The sequence below is a fragment of the Rhinichthys klamathensis genome, unplaced genomic scaffold (assembly GCF_029890125.1).
Source record: "Rhinichthys klamathensis goyatoka isolate OS25496 unplaced genomic scaffold, OSU_Roscu_1.1 h1tg000658l_1, whole genome shotgun sequence".
NCBI classification, from domain to species: Eukaryota; Metazoa; Chordata; class Actinopteri; order Cypriniformes; family Leuciscidae; genus Rhinichthys; species Rhinichthys klamathensis.
This window is the reverse complement of record NW_026607101.1, coordinates 172,123-194,239: the sequence shown is the minus strand read 5'-3', so window position 1 is coordinate 194,239 and position 22,117 is coordinate 172,123. Positions and strand designations below refer to the sequence as shown.

Sequence of the window (22,117 nt, the reverse complement as noted above, 5' to 3'; positions counted from 1 at the left end):
ACTGTGAAAACTACTTTCCTATAACATTTAACAATTTGTCAATGAAGAGTAAAACAAGGAACCTTTGACTGAAGTTGTTTAACCACACAAATAAAGCCTGACTAGAAGTCGTGGAGTGTTAAAGAGAAGTATGAAAGCTCTCACCCATGTATGGTTTTGTCCCTGCAATAGATGTGGCTTTTAAGTCTTCCTTCACAATAGCAGCTATGTTAAAATCTGTCAGGTGAGCGTGACCTGCAAAGAAGAGATAAACACTAAACAAAACCACGTACTATATTTCAGTGGACTACAAGAAATTTAATTCATTTAAATCAAATATAAGGAAATGAAACCATAATCAAAACTACATTTGCTTTAAATAAAAGTGGTTAAAGGGATGCTTCCAGAGACTTTCCTGAGATTGATGGTCTCACGCTAATGGCATCCCAATTTGCATTTGCTTGTGATGGGAAAGTACTGTACATACTGCTGAGTATGTTAACATCATAGAATCAATATCTCTTGATATCTGGAAGGTCTATAATAGCTGGATAGCTATCTGTTAGCATTACCATTCATCTCAATGGCACTGGGTGGACTGGAAGTACAGTATGTGACACTCATGATTTCGTCTTGGCCCAGGGGCACTATACAGATTTCATTATTATTATTATTAAATTATTATATTTTTTTGAGGCAGTCACCTGTGCCACGTGACCCATTATTCTGGAGCCGCAGGGGAATGATGCACTGACACCGATTGGCTGATGGCCCCACAACAACATGCACAGTCCCAACCCTATTCTAGCTATTTGTAACAATCCTGAGCTGTGATGTGATAAGCACAAATCATGTTCACGCTTTAAAGAACCCTCAAAGACGAAACAACTAGTCAATGGCAAAGCATGTGCTATAACAGTGGTTATAACTGGTTTGGCCATGGGACCCACATTTTCCCCATGGCCATTAAGCCGGAACACAATTTTTTTTAGCAAATTTATTTCTCAGAAAATGTTGACAGCACAGGAGTGTAAAGGCTGATTTATACTTCTGCGTCGGACCTACGCCGGAGGCTCTTCGCTATAGACTTTTGCGTTGGTTTTCATTAATACTTCTGCGTCGTTGTCCGCGTTGACGCACAATTACGCATGTAGAGGGAGCATGTGAAACCCGGGCAGTGGTTCTAGTAGATCAATCACAGCGCTTGCGTCCGCGTAGAATTGACGCGCTGTTACATTTTTGGAGAGGTGCACGTCAGGGTACGCGTGCTACACACAGTCTACGACGTAGCTACGGCGTGAGTTCGACGCAGAAGTATAAATTGGGCTTAACTCTGCGGACGGGCTCTTTCGACAACAATGCACTGAAACACGGCACGCAAGAATTCACAACATTATTTTACAGTCGTGTTCTCATTTTAAGTTTATGTAGCCTATATGACAAGCTTGCGCTGCACATGTTGCACTTAACTTATCTTCCTTTTCGAAATGATTACAATCATATTTCACTCAAAAAAGAAAAATACCCCATGATTTACTCACCCTTAAGCCATCCTAGGTGTATATGACATTTTTCTTTCAGACGAATACAATTGGAGTTGTGTTAAAAAATGTCCTGGCTTTTCCGAGCTTTATAATGGCAGTGAATGGCCGTTTATGTTTTGAATACCATCACAGTGCATCTATCCATGATGATAAAAGTGCATCTATCCATGATAAAAGTGCATCTATCCATGATAAAAGTACATCTATCCATCATAAAAGTGCATCTATCCATCATAAAAGTACATCCATCCATGATCAAAGTGCATCTATCCATCATAAAAGTGCATCTATCCATCATAAAAGTACACCCATCCATGATAAAAGTGCATCTATCCATCATAAAAGTGTATCTATCCATCATAAAAGTACATCCATCCATGATAAAAGTGCATCTATCCATCTTAAAAGTACATCTATCCATCATTAAAGTGCATCTATCCATCATAAAAGTACATCCATCCATGATAAAAGTGCATCTATCCATCATAAAAGTGCCCCACACAGCTCCGGGGGGTTAATAAAGACCTTCTGAAGTGAAGCGATGCGTTTGTGTAAGAAAAATATCCATATTTATAACTATCAACTAAAATAACTAGCTTCCGGCAGACGGCCTACGCAAGTCGACTTACGCCAAAAGAGTAACACTTGACGATGTAGGAGTAGCGTAAGCTTTAACAAACAGGGCTGGGCAACACACGCAAGCTCCTCCCACATTTCTTTAAAAATTGTCGTTTTAGACTTCTAATTCGTGATCCTCTGCGCTTCCGCGTTCATCATTACGTTGTGCGTCAGGTCAAGTGTTACTCTTTCGCCGTAAATCGACTGCTTCTCAATCGATAAAGTTTTAAATATGGATATTTTTCTTACACGAACGCATCTCTTCGCTTCAGAAGGCCTTTATTACCCCTAGAGCCGTGTGGAGAACTATTATCATAGATGGATGCGCTTTTATGGACTTAAAACAGACACGGCCATTCACTGCCATTATAAAGTTTGGAAGAGCCAGGACAGTTTTTAATATAACTCTGATTGTGTTCGTCTGAAAGAAGAAAGTCATACACACCTAGTAAATCATGGGGTATTTTTCATTTTTGGGTGAACTATCCCTTTAAGCAATTCAAAACCATCATGGCGAACAGAGCGCATCTGAAGTTTCTCAGCTGAAGGAAATAATCCATTATTCATCGACTTTAATTTATCGGCTTGATAACGTTAACGTTAAAAATTACCATTCATCGGCCAATACCGATATGGTGGCCGAAATATCGTTCATCCCTACCTCTTTATAGCCTTGTTTCCAGGGTTTCACATACAACAGTAATCCTCCATTCTACAATATATACAGCCCAGCTTTGTCTCAGTATTGAGGTTGAAACAACACCTTCCAGAATCTACTCCTTCCTTTCTGCCCTGATAAAAACAGCTTGGTTTGATTTGTGGGACTGTTGCTCTACTCTTTCCTGGTAATGAGAAGACTTTAAGTGTGGCGAGCGGTGAAGGAAATAACAGTGACCGGAGTGAGAGGGCCAAAGTCAGCCGCTCACCTTGATGAAGATCTGCCATCGCCACAGGCTGTGATAAAACTAGAGCAGATGCTGTGTGTATCTGAGTGTGTATGACGAGACGCAGAAGGAAGGGGCACATGGCACTTTCTTTTTATCTAAGCAAATGTGTCCCTATATCATAGAGAGAGTAGATGTTGTGGATGTGTGCAGTGTTGATATGAATGTAAAACAGCTTCATGCAGGACCTGCATTATTTACACACCAACAATGGACCTCATCGTTAATTAGGTCTTTTTGAGATATTGAATGTAGATTGATAAGGGTAAAAAAATAATGTAAACATTCCAGCAAATTTTGGAATACTTTCCTAATGCAATGTATATAATTATGAAATGGTTATCGAATTTGTGTGCATGTCACTACTTTTGTAACATCAGTGGTCCATTACAATGTCCAACTATTATATTTGACTATTAAAGCTGCTGTAGGTAACTTTTGTAAAAAATATTTTTTACATATTTGTTAAAACTGTCATTATGTCCTGACAGTAGAATATGAGACAGATAATCTGTTAAAAAATCAAGCTCCTCTGGCTCCTCCCAGTGGTCCTATTGCCATTTGCAGAAATACACGCTCCCGGTCAGAAACAACCAATCAGAGCCAGGAGGAATGTCTTAGCAGTGTCAATCACGCTCGTGTACGCGCTGATCACACCCCTCTCTTGCACAGCGCGCGGCGTACCGTCGTTCAAACTCAAGATTGCCGGCGTGCTGCAGCTGTGCTTATGACGGAGAAACAACCTAACCTGCCAATTCTCGAGTGACACCTGCTCATAAAACAAAGAGGTAAAAGGAAAAAGACCAATGACGATAAACAAGCGAAAAAGAAAGAATTACACAGAGCCCATTGACTCGGTGTCAAAACTCTAGCCGCATAACATGTAGATAAAATGTCACGCACTCTGCTAAGCAACAATTGAAACCTGCTAATTCGCTGGCTTGCCATGTTGCTGAAATAATGGGCTAGCACACCTTATCTAGCATTATATATCGCTAGAATAATTACTTACATACTGTAACGTTAGTTACCGTTATATTAACGTTATCTTACTAGTGATTTATAACTTATAGAAAGAGTGCAACGTTATAAAATTACATGTATTGCAAAATACATAATGATTTGAGGACCAAGTTTGTAGTCAAAGTATGGGCAGGCCATAGTCAATGTAAAGCATATTGTTGACGTTTAGTCCCTATTAGTGAATGTGCCATATAACTTTTTATCCGCTGTTATCGGTGGCCCTGTTTACTAGCCTGCGCGTTCACGACGGGCTCCGCTGTGGAGGACGAGCTGTGGAGGGAGGGCTGTAGCGCAGCAGAGAGCAAGGGGGTGGGGACCTGTAAGTTGTGCTTGTTAAAATTTTCAGGCTAAGTCGACGTTTTCTCAAAACTCCCTACTGCAGCTTTAAAATACCTATAACACAACGGATATAAGCCACAACAAAACGAAATCATGCCACAACAAAACTAAATCAAACCACAACACAACAAAATCAAGCCACAACAAAACGAAATCAAGCCACAACAAAACTAAATCAAACCACAACACAACAAAATCAAGCCACAACAAAACGAAATCAAGCTACAACAAAACTAAATCAAGCCACAACAAAACGAAATCAAGCTACAACAAAACTAAATCAAGCCACAACAAAACGAAATAAAGCCACAAAACAATGGAAATAAGCCACAACAAAACTAAATCAAGCCACAACACAACAAAATCAAGCCACAACAAAACGAAATCAAGCCACAACAAAACGAAATCAAGCCACAACAAAACGAAATCAAGCCACAACAAAACTAAATCAAACCACAACACAACAAAATCAAGCCACAACAAAACTAAATCAAGCTACAACAAAACTAAATCAAACCACAACACAACAAAATTAAATCAAGCCAAAACACAACAAAAACAAGCCACAGCAAAACGAAATAAAGCCACAAAACAATGGAAATAAGCCACAACAAAACTAAATCAAGCCACAACAAAACTAAATCAAGCCACAACAAAACTAAATCAAGCCACAACACAACGGAAATAAGCCACAACAAAACAAAATCAAGCCTACGTGCATTATAGATGCATATTTATACTCGAGAATCCTTTGACTCGCTGCCACGGCGCATGATGCCTAAGGGAATGTCTGTCAATTTCACCAAATGGTTAAAACTTATAATTTGTATGAATTAAAATGACTTTGAACAGACATGTTCAAATTCAAAAGCTTGATTGTATTGGTAAGACTGACTTACTACAGGTGAAATTTTCCCTATTTTCCCTCCCTTCATGTATTTACAGTAAACAATTTCAGGAAAAAATTACTGTAATTCACCTAAAGGGTTTTTTCGTTGTGTTGTGGCTTGATTATTTTGTGTAGTGGCTTGATTTCATTTTGGGGTGGCTTTATTTTGTTGTGTTGTGGCTTGATATCATTGTGTTGTGGCTTTATTTTGTTGTGTTGTGTATTGATTTCATTGTGTTGTGGCTTTATTTTGTTGTGTTGTGGCTTGATTTCGTTTTGTTGTGGCTTTATTTTGTTGTGTTGTGGCTTGATTTCGTTTTGTTGTGGCTTTATTTTGTTGTGTTGTGGCTTGATTTCATTGTGTTGTGGCTTTATTTTGTTGTGTTGTGGCTTGATTTCGTTTTGTTGTGGCTTTATTTTGTTGTGTTGTGGCTTGATTTCATTGTGTTGTGGCTTTATTTTGTTGTGTTGTGGCTTGATTTCGTTTTGTTGTGGCTTTATTTTGTTGTGTTGTGGCTTGATTTCGTTTTGTTGTGGCTTTATTTTGTTGTGTTGTGGCTTGATTTCGTTTTGTTGTGGCTTTATTTTGTTGTGTTGTGGCTTGATTTCGTTTTGTTGTGGCTTTATTTTGTTGTGTTGTGGCTTGATTTCATTGTGTTGTGGCTTTATTTTGTTGTGTTGTGGCTTGATTTAGTTTTGTTGTGGCTTTATTTTGTTGTGTTGTGGCTTGATTTCATTGTGTTGTGGCTTTATTTTGTTGTGTTGTGGCTTGATTTCGTTTTGTTGTGGCTTTATTTTGTTGTGTTGTGGCTTGATTTCATTGTGTTGTGGCTTTATTTTGTTGTGTTGTGGCTTGATTTCGTTTTGTTGTGGCTTTATTTTGTTGTGTTGTGGCTTGATTTCGTTTTGTTGTGGCTTTATTTTGTTGTGTTGTGGCTTGATTTAATTTTGTTGTGGCTCTATTTTGTTGTGATGTGCCTTGATTTCGTAGCCTAACTTCATCATACTCATATTCTAGTCAGAATCATAGACAGTAAAAGAAATGGACGCAGCGACCCCATAGACTTCAACGGAGAAAAGTGAAGTCAAATAGAAGCACTCACTTCCTGATTGCCAAGCGCACTGCGCAGACTCACACTGAGCTTGAAGACGTAGTTGTGACGTGAGCAACCTGTCACAGTTGTACGTATTCTAGTAGTGGTGCCAAGAGGAATCTGAATCATTCCCTTCCGAATCTTGCAGAGCCGGAGATCGTGAGTATTAGCCGTCCATGAGCAGCAGCAGGATCAACTTTATGACTCTCTATGGGCTTCTCCCTTGACTTTATGCCTTCACGTCCCCCCGATTGCTCGTGAGCTTCTACTTCTGTCTATAGGGTAATTTCTCTACTGTGCGACAGAGAGTCGCGTGTTATGACGCAATCGTTAGCCTATTTTTACAAAAACTGCTTCTACGAGGCCATAACGTAAGATACAAGGTAATGGAGCTTTTTATACATTGTCGTGTTTCTTTAGAAATAAACAATGGACAAATGGAGTCTTTAAACGCCTCAGAGGTAAAGTTATTCGCTGTCAAAGTGACGCCAAAATGAATGGGAGTCAATGGAATGCTAACAGCATGTGAAGGCTTGTTAGCCAATGGCGGCCCCCGGGGAGACTTCAGTTTCCGGCTGGTGGATTACACCCTTGGTCAGAATGTGAGTCTGATACTGCTCTATAGGGCTTTGATTATGAGGCGTGTCTTAACCGAACCAGGAATAAAAAAAAACTCTGCACTCAATTGGATAGACCTACAACCAATCAGAGCAACGCAGTAGTGTTTTTTTGAGCTTGAGCTACGCAAATTGTCAACAGAACTCAACTACACGCACGCTGGAAGAAGTAGTAAAATACTTTGCCTTAAAAGAGTGTTGCCTCTTTTACTTGGTCCTCCATGAGTGCGACCAAAGGAGAAACCACAACGACCACAGGGCTTTCATTGCGTCCCATCTTCTTAGCGACCATCGGAGCCAGCTGATAAAATAAACTTTTGCCGAATCCCGTAGGAATGACGGCAAACACATCTTTCCTATCAACAAATGCCTTGATTCCAGATCTCTGTTCGTCTTTTAAAATGAATGCGCTGTCGATTTCTTTTACAACAGACGCGATAGCGGAATCTACACATCTCAGTTCTCCAGCTGCAGTCATCTCTGAGGGAAACCAGTTCAACCCAAGCGCTCTTTAATAACGCGATGATTACGTAACAGCAGATCATCTGTCCATCATCGTATAAAGCCCGCCCTGGCAATTTGATTGGCCACGAAGATTTCTGAACCGATCATAATTACTCCTCAATGGATCGAGTCCAGACCGAACTTCACGACCAAAAAATGTTGTGGGCTTTGTTTTGTTGTGACTTGATTTCGTTGTGTCGTGGCTTGTTTTCATTGTGGCTTGATTTTGTTTTGTTGTATCTATCTATCTATCTATCTATCTATCTATCTATCTATCTATCTATCTATCTATCTATCTATTTATTTTAGTAGCAAAATTGACTTTTGAGAATTGAGAAAGGACCATTTAAAAGACAGAATAGAAGAATTAGTGAGACTAAATAAATTATTAATAATTTAGGCCTACTGCCATTTTGTGAATCGTTGTTTAATCAATAAAAATGTAAGTGTAGCCTGATTATGAGTATTTTGTAATATAATTGTCATGCGCTGACTTGACTTGATTATCCACAAACAATGAGGCTTGAAGCAGATGAACAGAAGAAAACTAACAAGATGCAGTAAAAACAAGGAAACAGGAACTAAACCACAGGAAGAGAACACAGACACAGCAAGACAACAGAATAACAAAATAAGAGTCCATGAAACAGTGAAACAGGAATCGTGACAATAATAATTTTGGGACTCTTTTGATTATGCAATCCAGATTACATATAATCAGTTAATACCCATCATATGGACATGGTATTCCAGCCCTATAATCTATGATTAAAAAAAATGTTGTGCGTGAACGAAGCATAATGGCATTTTTCCTGCTCTTCTTCCCCTCCCTCGTTCATAACTGTGTCTTTCTCTCTCGTCATGTCAGAATGCAGTGTTTTTCAACTCTCTCGGTGTGTGTGAGTGGTCTTGACTACTGCAGTATGAGCAATGGAGGCAACGTATGTTTTATTCCTCAGGATATAAACACCCATGTGTCCACTGAGCTGTGGAGAGCACCTCCTCTAGACGTGAGGTCTGCAGGAGTCAGCGGTTTACAGACACCCTTCAGGGGTTCAAAAGAGCACGGGTCTGAGTTTGTAAGCCGAGCAGATGGCCTTAAAAGGCTGATTTTCAGTTCATCAGCAGTAGGCAATCTTCATTAACTCACCTTGATAATGTTTCAAATCTTGTAAGACTTTCTTTCTTCTGTGAAACGTAAAAGAGTATATTTTGTGAAATGTCTAAAATATGCTTTTTTTTTGTCCATACATTGGAAGTCAATGTCACCAAAACTGTTTGGTTACCAACATTCTTCAAAATATCTTCTTTTCCACAAAACAAAGCACACGATACAGGGTTAAAACAACATGATGGTGAGTAAATGATGACATAATTTACATTTGTGGGTTTACCTTTTTGTCACAAGAAGTATGAATGCTTCATTGATGTAAAATACATTTGCTGTGTGAAAGGGTGCTTTATAAAATGTAATTTGGAGTGATGGTATCAGTTGGTATATTTTTTTTATATATACACCACTGTATTTAATGATTGCATGATTTTCCAAGGGACATCTCAAATGAATCTTCATATAATTACCACGCTATACTCAAAAAACTTGCATTGCAAGTTTTATTATTTTGTTCCTCAAAACATTTTAGAAGCAATATTTAAAGTAAAATAACAAAACTTGATCACATGCATTTAAGTATTCTTCTTACACCATTGATTCATTTTTATGGTCATACATTTTCTTATATTTATATTCTTTATTTTTGTTTATGTTTTTGATATTATTAAAGTTATGTTTAACGTTCGCCGGTTCCCGCCTCATTATTCCCTTATCAACAAACCTTGTTGCAGTGGTTCCAACACCCGGAAGGAAGGAGGGATGAGCTGTCAAAAGCCCTTTTCACAAAGAGATTCTGGGAAATACACCGATAATTTGTCCCGGGATTGTTTGATTTTGGTTCATTCACATTGCCAGTGATTTTCCGGAATCTGTGCGCACGTTCACACACATCCCGTAAAGACATGTGACATCGATGTGAAGTGTAATGTCTCCACAGCTTCTTAAGTTTGCTTATGATCTGTGATTTCTCTCTCTCAACCACGCTCGTGTATTTTTTTCTGATTCGATCATAAACTAGCGCATCACGTACCATTCCACTAGCTGGCGAACGATCTCAGCTTCAGTGTCATCACTACGACACACCCCTTACGGCATTGATTACGGCTTATGTTCACAAAGGCCGCGTTACGTGACTAATCCCGGCAATGTTACTAGGTCCCCATTCTGGAATCAATCCCAGGACGTGTTTGCGTTCACACAGAAGGCACTCTGGCAATTTTTTGGCAATTTTATGGCAATTTTCCGGGATCAACGCACTGTGTGAAAGGGGCTAATGAGACCGTGGTGCTGTGGGAAATCCACCAGATGGCAGTGCGTTTTGGGAACCGGACCCAGATTTTTTTCCCCCCTTTTCCATCTCTGATGATCTTGCCTTTGTCCCTCCTCATCTTCTGTCTCCTTTTCTCTTGCCTCATCAGTCCTTACCCCCAGGTGCTGTGGTCACCATGATGCCCCACCGGTGGAGGGGGGGAGGGTGGGAAAGAGTGCAGTTTCATTTTTGCAAGCAGGACGAGGCAGAGAGCCAGGTGTCGTGATTACTAATGAACGTCACCTGCGCCGCACCGGCCTCGTATCTCACGGAGGAGCTACGAAAGCATAAAAGGAGGAGCGACGACAGTGAAGGATGAGAGAGGACCAGGCCTGGACATTATGTTATGTTTTGTTTATGTGTGTGCATAACGGACGACTGCCGCCTTTACTTTCGTTTTGTGTTTATTTATGTATTAAAGTCTGTTAAATGTTCACCTGTTCCTGGCTCTTTCTACCCACAACATCTAACCTTGTAACACTGGTGCCGAAACCCGGGAGGAAGAAGGAACACGCTGTCAAAGAGCCCTCGCCGCTGTGGGGAATCTGGGTGACATCGAGCAGGGCTGTGCAGTCTGTCGCCATGGCCACTTGAGCTGGTGGATATATATATATATATGCTGGAGTGAGTTGCCGGGGGGAAGGACAAACTCACTGCCGGCCGCCTGGGTTCTGGGTCCATGATGGGGCAGTTTTTGAGATTTCAGTATTTCCCCACTCAAATAGATAGGTGTTGGTCCAAAACAGTTACCCAGAGGCATTGCAAATATGGCCACAGAGTGGAATGACTTTCCTTCAAAGGGATTTTGTCAAAGTCAAATAGCCCCCCCCCCCCCCCCCAATCTCTATGGCATTCTGGTCTCTAAGGGCCTGTTTACACCTGGAATTAAGATTAAGATGTGTTTTGGTCGATCGGATCACAAGTGGACGACGCTAAATACAGCTGTAAACGGGTCTAAAACGTTTTGTGCTCGTCCACTTTCCACCACTCCCAGAGGAAGTTGAAAACACATTCGACAGGATTGCTTTTGTAGTGTAAACGCTCTTGGACGAACTCGCTGCCGGCCGCCTGGGTTCTGGAGGGACGGCTGCGGTCCGTGAGGGAGCGGAGGAGTCACCGTTATTCGCCGTGGGTCGGAGCCTGGTGCCATCCGCCATGATGGGGAGGAGCAGGGAACCGGGGACTCCTGCCGGCTGCTCGAACGAGGAGGGCCGAGAGCCGTGGGAACGGAGCGAGGATATGAGCGTCACCTGCACGCCACACCAATCTTGAGTCCCACCGACGACCTCCGGAAGTATAATAGGAGGAGTGACGACAGTGAAGGACGAGAGAGGACTAGGCCTGCCGCTTTACTTTAGTGAGGAGCTGCCGCTTTTCTTTTGCTCTCTTGTTTATGTTTATTTTATTATTAAAGTTATGTTTAATGTTTGCCGGTTCCAGCTTCTTTCTTCCCTAGGAAAAAGGTTATTTATCCATTCTGTCACCTGATGGAGTTTTGTTTCCTCGCCACTGTCGCCTTCGACTTTTGGCTTGCTTAGTTGGGGACATATAACATTTAATATTCAACAATATTATTGATCTGCCTGCATTGACACCATTATATGAGAACTGAACCATTATATGAGAGTTTTCTCCAGAGCGCCTATATATATAAATGAACTAAATATACATTCTGATATTGATTTTAAATTATTAAATTAATACTAATTTAAATATTCAAATAAATCACAACCCCACATAAACAACCAATCATTGGCAACCCAAATACAAATACAAAAAATGAGTTCGCTCAGAGCAACTGTGAAATGGAGAGGCAATACATAAGGGTCATAAAAGTAAGTGTCAAAGCTACAATAACTGTTTAGTGTTCACAGGCCTTCAGTGCTGTGTGATGAAAGCAACTGTTCGCTCTTTCCATGATATACTATCTTCATAATCTATCTGAAATGACTGCTCTGAGACCAGTGACATTAATCTGTACAGACAGAAGCAATCCTAGATCCCAAAACCTCCTCTGAGATGTTCTTCAGCACAGGAGCAGATGTTTACCTTAGGGCTTATATTGAAGGACAGAAATGGTAGGTGATGCTTGTCTAGATCAATGATTCTCAAATCTGTCCTGGAGACACCACACAACTGCATGACTCGGATGTTTCTAATGCGAAACGGATAAGGATAAGGGAGACATGTAGTTCTGAACTAAATCCTCATCCAATGCGCTGTTAGAGTGTGCATCAACATAAGAATTCGGGACACACCAATTCTAATATCAGGAACAATTTAAGGGCAGATAATATGAAAATTGGGACGCAGGGTCAGATACCACAGGCAAAAATGTTTAAATGTTTAAATTAAAATGTGCACAACAGAAAGAGCCTAAAATCTGGCAAGAGTCGTGCTCAAAAGTACAAATCTGCAAAACTTGCAGAATCTGCAAAATGTTAATTATTTTAACAAAATAAAAGGGGTCATATAAAATACATGTTATTTTTTATTTAGTACTGTCCTGAGTAAGATATTTTACATAAAAGATGTTTAAATATAGTCCACAAGACAAATAAATAGCTGAATTTATAAAAATGACCTTGTTCAAAAGTTTACATACCCTTGATTCTTAACACTGTAACTGGTGTTACCTGCATGATCCACGGCTGTTTTTTTTTTTTGCGATGGTTGTTCTTAAGTCCCTTGTTTGTCCTGAGCAGTTAATAAGCCCAATATATATTTTCACACTGAGGACAATTGAGGGACTCAAACACAAATATATATATAAATATAGCTGCGAGCAGCGATTACGGGCCCAAGCCGGTGGCACCGCAACCCCGGTGCCTTTAGTAACCTAAAGGCACCAGAGTGGCGGTGCCGCCGGCTTTGGCCCTTCATCGCTGCTCGCAGCTATATTTATATATATATATATATATATATATATATATATATATATATATATATATATATATATATATATATAAACAAGCCGGTGGCACCGCCACCCTGGTGCCTTAAGGGTTACTGTGCATGACGGGTAATAACTTAACCCCGCTTTGACTGTTGAAAAGATGTGTGCTGTAGAGCTTGCATTGGTGTGGGCTCTGCAAAAGTGTGCATTGAGGGCACATATCATATGCGTGAGCAAACTTCTGAATCCTAAAATGAAAAATGAGACACCCTACGGTCTCATGGACTTAATGGACACATGAAATAAGTACACAAGATTGAAAGTTATATGAAGTGTGCCAAGACAGAATATTACTTGCCTGATCTGATTAGAAAAAATTGTTTTTGTGTGTGTGTGTATGTGTGTGTGTGTGTGTGTGTGTGTGTGTGTGTGTGTGTGTGTGTGTGTGTGTGTGTGTGTGTGTGTGTGTGTGTGTGTGTGTGTGTGTGTGTGTGTGTGTGTGTGTGAGAGACGTGATTGAACAATGTAGACATAAAAACATACTCCGTCCTTTTGTTCATACAGGACATTATTCAAACTGCAAACTGTTTACTTATATTTGTGTACAATCGCAATAAAACACAACATTGTGCTTTTGTCAAACTGTAAACTACAAATGTCACCCAACCAAAATCTCTTACACACACACACGCGCACACACACACACACACACATACACGTAGTTTAAAAGCAAAAAAAAATCTTTTGGACATTCAGCATATTGCATTGGTTTTCATTTCTTGTTCTCGAACAGAGCCCTAATCTGTTTATTTTTTCAGTTACACATTCTACATTGATTAAAAAAGAAAAATCAAATGTGTTTTTATTATATACAGAAATAAATAATCTATCATTCAGATGAGAATAAAGTTAGTGTTAGTTTAAATGTTAAGGAAAACAAATATATGATCTGATATATAGCACATTCATTTAAAATTCATTCAGGTTCAATTACCAAACATACAAATCTTAATGTAATTTAAAGCAAACAATACATTTAAAATATATGGGTTGTATGCCTATTTTTTTATTTAAAAAGATATATATCCAAAAAGACAAGGCCTAAACTTTAACAAGGGTTAAACAATCACTGTAACAGACGCAATCACACACACACACACACACACAAACACACAAGTCAAATCACTTACATTTTAGATGCAATATTGACTTTTTTCTGTTTCAGCAGCGAAAATAGTTCAACAAAGATCACAGCAGAACCATCGAGCATCTCACAGCAACGCGTTCTCATTACTGAATGATTCAGCATTTTGAACGAATCGGTTGACTCAAAGATTCAATGACCAATCCATAATCTGTCTCATTCATGAATGACTCAACCGTTCGAACGAATTGTTTGAACGAATGAATCAATGACTCGCTCATTAAGACGGTCGCCTGGCGACACCTAATGACGGTTTAGTGTTATGTTTAAAAGTATCATTCTTCCCAACGATTTTTAATTGACTTATATTTAAAACAATCTCATAACATTATTTAATGCATTGTTATTTTTCAGTGTAAACGATTTAATTTGATCAGCCCTACCTAGGGTAAAAGCCATATAGTGTCTTATCATTCTAAATAATTGAATTTATTGATCAAATTTACAAATTAAAAATGAAAGATGAAGCATACATTTAATAAGACTGGACCGGGGTGCCCTGCATATATTACAATTTGCAGATTTAAATATACCATTGCCCCCCACCGTCAATTTGATGTGTGTGTTTGTGTGTGTGTGTGTGTGTGTGTGTTTAATAAAATCATTTAGTCACTACAATTAAAACCTGAACGGGTTTGCTTACTAAATTGTGAGCTGAACGAAAGTTGCAGCAAAGATCAGCAACCGGAGTCAAATTTCATTAATCACGAGTTGAGAGTGAGCGTCTCTCTCTGCTGTGTTATGCTGCATCACACGGGCATTCATAACGCTGCGCGTCCACGACGATGAGCGAGCAGAACAGAGTGAACGTTTTTTAGTTCATTCCTACTTCCATAGGAATTCCCTCGAGCGCTCTGCACGCACCACCATTATCAATGTCCGTGTGGACGTCCGCGATCGAACAGTGGAAACATTGGCTACTCCGTCATTTTATTCAAGAAGATCATTCAAACTGCAAAGTGTTTACTTATTTTTGGATACTCGCAATCAAACACAACATTGTGATTTTGTAAAATACATTCAAGAAATCCGCCCCCGAAATGGGGCTTCTTTTAAAATGAAACGAAAATGCTCACAGCTGCACGTCTTGTGGAGACGTCCGTTACTTTCGCTTTCAAGTTAGCGACTTTAAAGCCCCCAGCGGAGTCACGGTGGGAAAATATTCCCATAGTAGCATCCCTACAATTTAATACAATTGGCCTACCTGATTTTGAACACAAGAGGGCAGTAAAGCACTGTGAATGATTTTTATTTTTTTATTTTTTTGGCTAAACAACCATTCTGGCTGTTTTTAAACTTAAACATAAATCTTAAATTGAAAAAAAGGAATACAATGGGTTTAGTTCTAATATTAGTATAATTTTATAGAAAAATAAATGGTGTATAATTACATTTTAGAAAGATATGAGACATTTCCTGATTCTCTTTTTGACATAATCCCTCGCCATAGCAAAACCGTTTGAGATATTCAATATCCGTTCACAATTTAGCATCTTTAATGTATTTTCATCAAGTTGAAAAAGTTTTGTAACTGTAGATGAAAGTAACCCCCCCCCCCCACCCACTTTTGTCACAAAAGGTGGCGCTACTGAGCCCCTGCACCACGCCCGTTTCTGAAACTTTGCACATGTCTACTGGCTAATAAATGTGATCTGTCTGTCGAGTTTCATGCAATTTTAAGCAATTTCAGGCATGCTAAGAGTCTCAAAAGCATCCAAAAAGAATATTAAAGTTTGATGCGTTGCCATGGCAACAGTATCTAAGATATCAATAATCCTTTCACAGGTCTACATCTGGCGAGTGTCTACATTATACACATCAAGTTTGAAGCAAATCGGGTAAAAATAAGAGGGTGATTTCAAAGCATTTTGAAAGTGACACACTTCCTGCTGCCAGTTGGTGGCGCTATAACTTTGACTCACAATAGTCACATCCATGTGATCGGCTTCTTACAGCGAACACACTGTTGAAGTTTCATCAAGATCAGTTAATGTATGCAGAAGTTATAACACACTTCCTGTTTCCATTATTCGCCATAAATTCGTTTCCTCGTCACGGCCAAACCGTTCGAGATATCAGAAATCCCCTGGCAATTTTTCATCCTCAATGTCTTGACATCATGCTGACCGAGTTTCGTTGCGATTGGTTGAATTCTCTAGGAGGAGTATATCGAATTCCAGGGGCATACGCTTCCAAACAAACCATAATAGCCGACTTCCTGTTGGGCTGGGGTAAAAAGTAAAAGTACAAAGGATATATAAATCGATGAGATCTATATGTGTACCGAGTTTCATATTATTACATGCAAGCGTGTTTGATTTATGGACCAAGTTTTCGGACCCCGTTCCAGGGGGCGCTGTCGAGCCCCCCTGCCACGCCCGGGTACCAGCTTCAGCCCGGCCCTGATGGCCACGGGTTCTGACCAGTGTGCAAAGTTTCAAGAGTTTTCGTGCACGTTAAGAGCCCCAAAAGTGCCCGAATAGTCGATAAAATAATAATAATAATAATAAATATATATATATATATATATAAATATAGCTGCGAGCAGCGATTACGGGCCCAAGCCGGTGGCACCGCAACCCCGGTGCCTTTAGTTACCTAAAGGCACCAGGGTGGCGGTGCCGCCGGCTTGGGCCCTTCATCGCTGCTCGCAGCTATATTTATATATATATATATATATATATATATATAAAGCCGGTGGCACCGCCACCCTGGTGCCTTTAGGGTTATTGTGCACGACGTGACACAAAATATCTGCTTGCTATCTGCCGAACGGCTCTGGTAGTTTCGCTTCAGCACTGATGATGTTGTAGAAATAGTGCGCTCTGGTTGGTCTGGATTATTCGGGATTTTTTATTTTATACAGAAATAAATTCTTTATAATTCAGATGAGAATAAAGTTAGTGTTGATTAAAATGAAGGAAAACAAATATATTGATCTGAAATATAGCACATTAATTAAAAATTTATTTAGGTTCAATTACCAAACATACAATCTTAATTTAATTTAAAGCAAACAATAAATTTAAAATATATGGGTTGTATGCACATTTTTTTTAATAAAAAAAATATATATCCAAAAAGACAAGGCCTTAAAGGGTTAAACTCTTGTCACTGTAACAGACACATCTCTCTCTCTCACACACACACACACACACACACGTCAAGTCACTTACATTTTTAGATGCAATATTGAATAAGCAGAAAAATCGGATTTTCTGCTCTGAAAATATAAATAAGCAAAAAAATTGAATAAGCACTTCGAATATTCTAAACAGAATAAGCACTAGTCGCTAATGAATAAGTACTAGTACTTAATGGAATAGATACTAGTATCTAAAAAATAAGTACTAGTAGCATGAAAATAGAGACTAGTAGGTTAAAATGATTAAATGTTAAAACGGCTTGCCATATTGGCTCAGAGAGAGAGAAAGAGAAAATGACCTTTTAGATACTAGTACCTATTAATAGATACTAGTATTTATTCAATAAATACTAGTACTAAGTCATTAGATACTAGTACCTATTAAATAGATACCAGTACTTATTCATTAGCTACTAATACGTATTCAAAAGAATATCTAAAGAATAAGCACTAGTATCTAAAGAATAGGCACTAGTACTAAAGAATAAGCACTAGTCGCTAATGAATAAGTACCAGTACTTAATGGAATAGATACTAGTATCTAAAAATAAGTACTAGTAGCATGAAAATAGAGACTAGTAGGTTAAAATGATTAAATGTTAAAGCGGCTTGCCATATTGGCTCAGAGAGAGAGAGAGAGAAAATGACCCTATTCAAACCACAATATCTGACTTTCTGAGGGTCGGAGCTAATTACTTTAAATTAGAAAGTTGTTTGGCTTGAGGAGAAGAATATACACGCTGAGTTTTGTAACTGTAGATAAAACTAACCCCCCCACTTTTGTCAAAAGCATTTAGAAAGTGACACACTTCCTGCTGCCAGTTGGTGGCGCTATAACTTTGACTCACAATAGTCACATCCATGTGATCGGCCTCTTACAGCGAACATACTGTTGAAGTTTCATCAAGATCAGTTAATGTATGCAGAAGTTATAACACACTTCCTGTTTCCATTATTCGCCATAAATTCGTTTCCTCGCCACGGCCAAACCGTTCGAGATATGAAAAATCCCCTGGCAATTTTTCATCCTCAATGTCTTGACATCATGCTGACCGAGTTTCCTTGCGATTGGTTGAATTCTCTAGGAGGAGTATATCGAATTCCAGGGGCATACGCTTCCAAACAAACCATAATAGCCGACTTCCTGTTGGGCTGGGGTAAAAAGTAAAAGTACAAAGGATATATGAACCGATGAGATCTATATGTGTACCGAGTTTCATATTATTACATGGAAGCGTGTTTGATTTATGGACCAAGTTTTCGGACCCCGTTCCAGGGGGCGCTGTCGAGCCCCCCTGCCACGCCCGGGTACCAGCTTCAGCCCGGCCCTGATGGCCGCGGGTTCTGACCAGTGTGCAAAGTTTCAAGAGTTTTCGTGCACGTTAAGAGCCCCAAAAGTGCCCGAATAGTCGATAAAATAATAATAATAATAATAATAATAATAATAATCCTAAGGAAAACAATAGGGCCTTCGCCTTTTCAAGGCTTGGGCCCTAATAATAATAATAATCCTAAGGAAAACAATAGGGCCTTCGCCTTTTCAAGGCTTGGGCCCTAATAATAATAAATAAATATATATAAATATAGCTGCGAGCAGCGATTACGGGCCCAAGCCGGTGCCACCGCAACCCCGGTGCCTTTAGTTACCTAAAGGCACCGGGGTGGCGGTGCCGCCGGCTTTGGCCCTTCATCGCTGCTCGCAGCTATATTTATATATATATATATATATATATATAAAAAGCCGGTGGCACCGCCACCCTGGTGCCTTTAGGGTTATTGTGCACAACGTGACACAAAATATCAAAATATCTGCTCGCTATCTGCCGAACGGCTTTGGTAGTTCCGCTTCAGCACTGATGATGTTGTAGAAATAGTGCGCTCTGGTTGGTCTGGATTATTCGGGATTTTTTATTTTATACAGAAATAAGTTATTTATAATTCAGATGAGAATAAAGTTAGTGTTGATTAAAATGAAGGAAAACAAATAGGCTATATTAATCTGAAATATAGCACATTCATTTTAAATTTATTTAGGTTAAATTACCAAGCATACAATCTTAATTTAATTTAAAGCAAACAATACATTTAAAATATATGGGTTGTATGCACATTTTGTAATAAAAAAAGATATATATCCAAAAAGACAAGGCCTTAAAGGGTTAAACTCTTGTCACTGTAACAGACACAATCTCTCTCTCTCTCTCTCTCTCACACACACACACACACACACACGTCAAGTCACTTACATTTTAGATGCAATATTGAATAAGCAGAAAAATCGGATATTCTGCTCTGAAAATATAAATAAGCATAAAAATTTAATAAGCACTTTGAATATTCTAAACAGAATAAGCACTAGTCGCTAATGAATAAGTACTAGTACTTAATGGAATAGATACTAGTATCTAAAAAATAAGTACTAGTAGCATGAAAATAGAGACTAGTAGGTTAAAATGATTAAATGTTAAAACGGCTTGCCATATTGGCTCAGAGAGAGAGAGAGAGAAAATGACCTTTTAGATACTAGTACCTATTAATAGATACTAGTATTTATTCAATAAATACTAGTACTAAGTCATTAGATACTAGTACCTATTAAATAGATACCAGTACTTATTCATTAGCTACTAATACGTATTCAAAAGAATATCTAAAGAATAAGCACTAGTATCTAAAGAATAGGCACTAGTGTTAGGTAATGTTAGGTTGACTATTTTATCATTATATATTATTAAGGCTATAATGAACAGGCTGCGATGTCAAGATTGCAATGATGCAATATGTGTGTGTGTGTGTGTGTGTGTGTGTGTGTGTGTGTGTGTGTGTGTGTGTGTGTGTGTGTGTGTGTGTGTGTGTGTGTGTGTGTGTGTGTGTGTGTGTGTGTGAGATTGAACATTGTTACACATAAAAACATACTCTGTCATTTTGTTCATAGAGGACATCATTCAAACTGCAAATTGTTTACTTATATGTGTGTACAGTCGCAATAAAACACAACAAAGTGCTTTTGTCAAACTGTAAACTCCTGTCAAACTGTAACCTACAACTGTCACCCAACTAAAATCACACGCACACACTGTCTAAAAGCAAAACATATTTATCCAACCTCATTTAAAAACAGTCTGTGGGAGCCATCTTTTGGACATTCACCATATCGCATTGATTTTCATTTATTGTCTTCGGAGCCCTAATCTGTTTATTTTTCAATTACACATTCTACATTGATTAAGAAAGAAAGTTCAAATGTGTTTTTATTTTATACAGGAATAAATTATTTACAATTCAGATGAACATACAATCTTAATTTAATTTAAAGCAAACAATACATTTAAAATATATGGGTTGTATGCATATTTTGGAATTTAAAAAATATATATATATCCAAAAAGACAAGGCCTTAAACTTGAACAAGGGTTAAACTCTTGTCGCTGTAAGAGACACAAATGATTCAGCATTTTGAACGAATCGATTTACTCAAAGAGTCAATGACCAATCCATAAACATCCACTGTCTCATTCATGCAAGCCTATGTAAACAAAAAAAACACAGCCACTGTCCAAAGTGGCAATTATATGATAACGGACACAGCAATGCATCATGTTAAGGTCATCATGTTTGTAGCATGATCCAGGGGATTAAAACGTACAAAATATATTTCAGGCCTAGTGGAGTTGGTAACTAATAATAGTAGATGTGTAAAGTTGCATAAAATGGAAATACTCAGTAATGCAAGAAAAAACTACCTCAAAAAACTGTTATCTGTGTTGTTGTTCAGTCACTCCAGTTGGAATTTTCACCCCAAAATGGCGGCCGCACTACCGAAGCGGTTAGCTGTTACCAAAAAAGCATCAGAGCTTCGCCTCTTGTTCTTCTATACTCTTTGGTGACATTAAAAAGTATGTGGCTGCACTGGCATTCATAACGGTGCGCGTCCGACAAGCGAGCAAAACAGTGCGAACTTTTTTTCATTTCTACTTCCATAGAAATTCATTCGAGCGCACTGCGAGCGCCACCACTATAAATATCCGTGCGGACGTCCTTACTTTACTTTCACTTTTAACTTAGCGATTTAAAAGCTCCCCGGCGGTGTTACACATCAAATAACCGGTGAGAAAATGTTCTCGGAGTCACATAGGCTACCTAATATATTTAAATACAATAGGCCTACCTGATTTTGAACACAAGAGGGCAGTATAGCCCTATGTATTACTTGATATATTTATTTTTTGACTGAATAGTGAATCCTGGCTGTTTTTAAACTTTTACATTATTCTTAAATTGAAAACAAGAATAAAATGGGTTTAGTTCTGTTATTTCTATAATTGTATCTAGAAATAAATGGTGTATAATTAAATTTTTAAAAGATATGAGGCTTTTAGTGTTTATTTTTTTGACATGATTTTAATCCCTCGCCATAGCAAAACAATTTGAGATATTCAATAGATATTCACAATTATGCTTCTTTAATGTATTTTCATCATGTTAAAAAAGTTTGGTGGGAATAAAATAAACCACTTAAGAGGAGTGGGTAAAAATGTAGAGGCTGGTTTTGCAAAACATTCACATTCAGACCAAAATCCCACTTCCTTTTGGGCTGGCTTAAAGTTGTTTGGCCCGATGAGATCTATATACCGAGTTTCATAATATTACATGCAAGTGTGTTTGATTTATGGACCAAATTTTCAGACCAAGTTTATGGACCAAGTTAATTTAATTAATAAACTAATTATATAAAACTATTTTCAATGCACTACAATTAATTTGGTTATATGCCTTTACTTATTAATAAAACCTATTTAAAAAAATACAAGGCGTAAGCCATTTATTTTCCTTTTTAATGCAGGCAAAACCACACAGCAGTGAAATGGTTAATCTAGCCCCCTCCCCCTCCCCACACT

At 38.6% G+C, this 22,117-nt stretch overlaps 1 protein-coding gene across 1 annotated transcript in view; it reads right to left on the bottom strand.

Moving 5' to 3' along the window:
• Positions 1-22,117, bottom strand: part of stk32a (serine/threonine kinase 32A) — a 93,718-nt gene that overhangs the window by 15,406 nt on the left and 56,195 nt on the right. Inside the window, exon 7 of the mRNA XM_056241655.1 lies at positions 145-234. Within this exon, the coding sequence (XP_056097630.1) occupies positions 145-234 (90 nt within the window). The remainder of the gene's footprint in view (positions 1-144; positions 235-22,117) is intronic.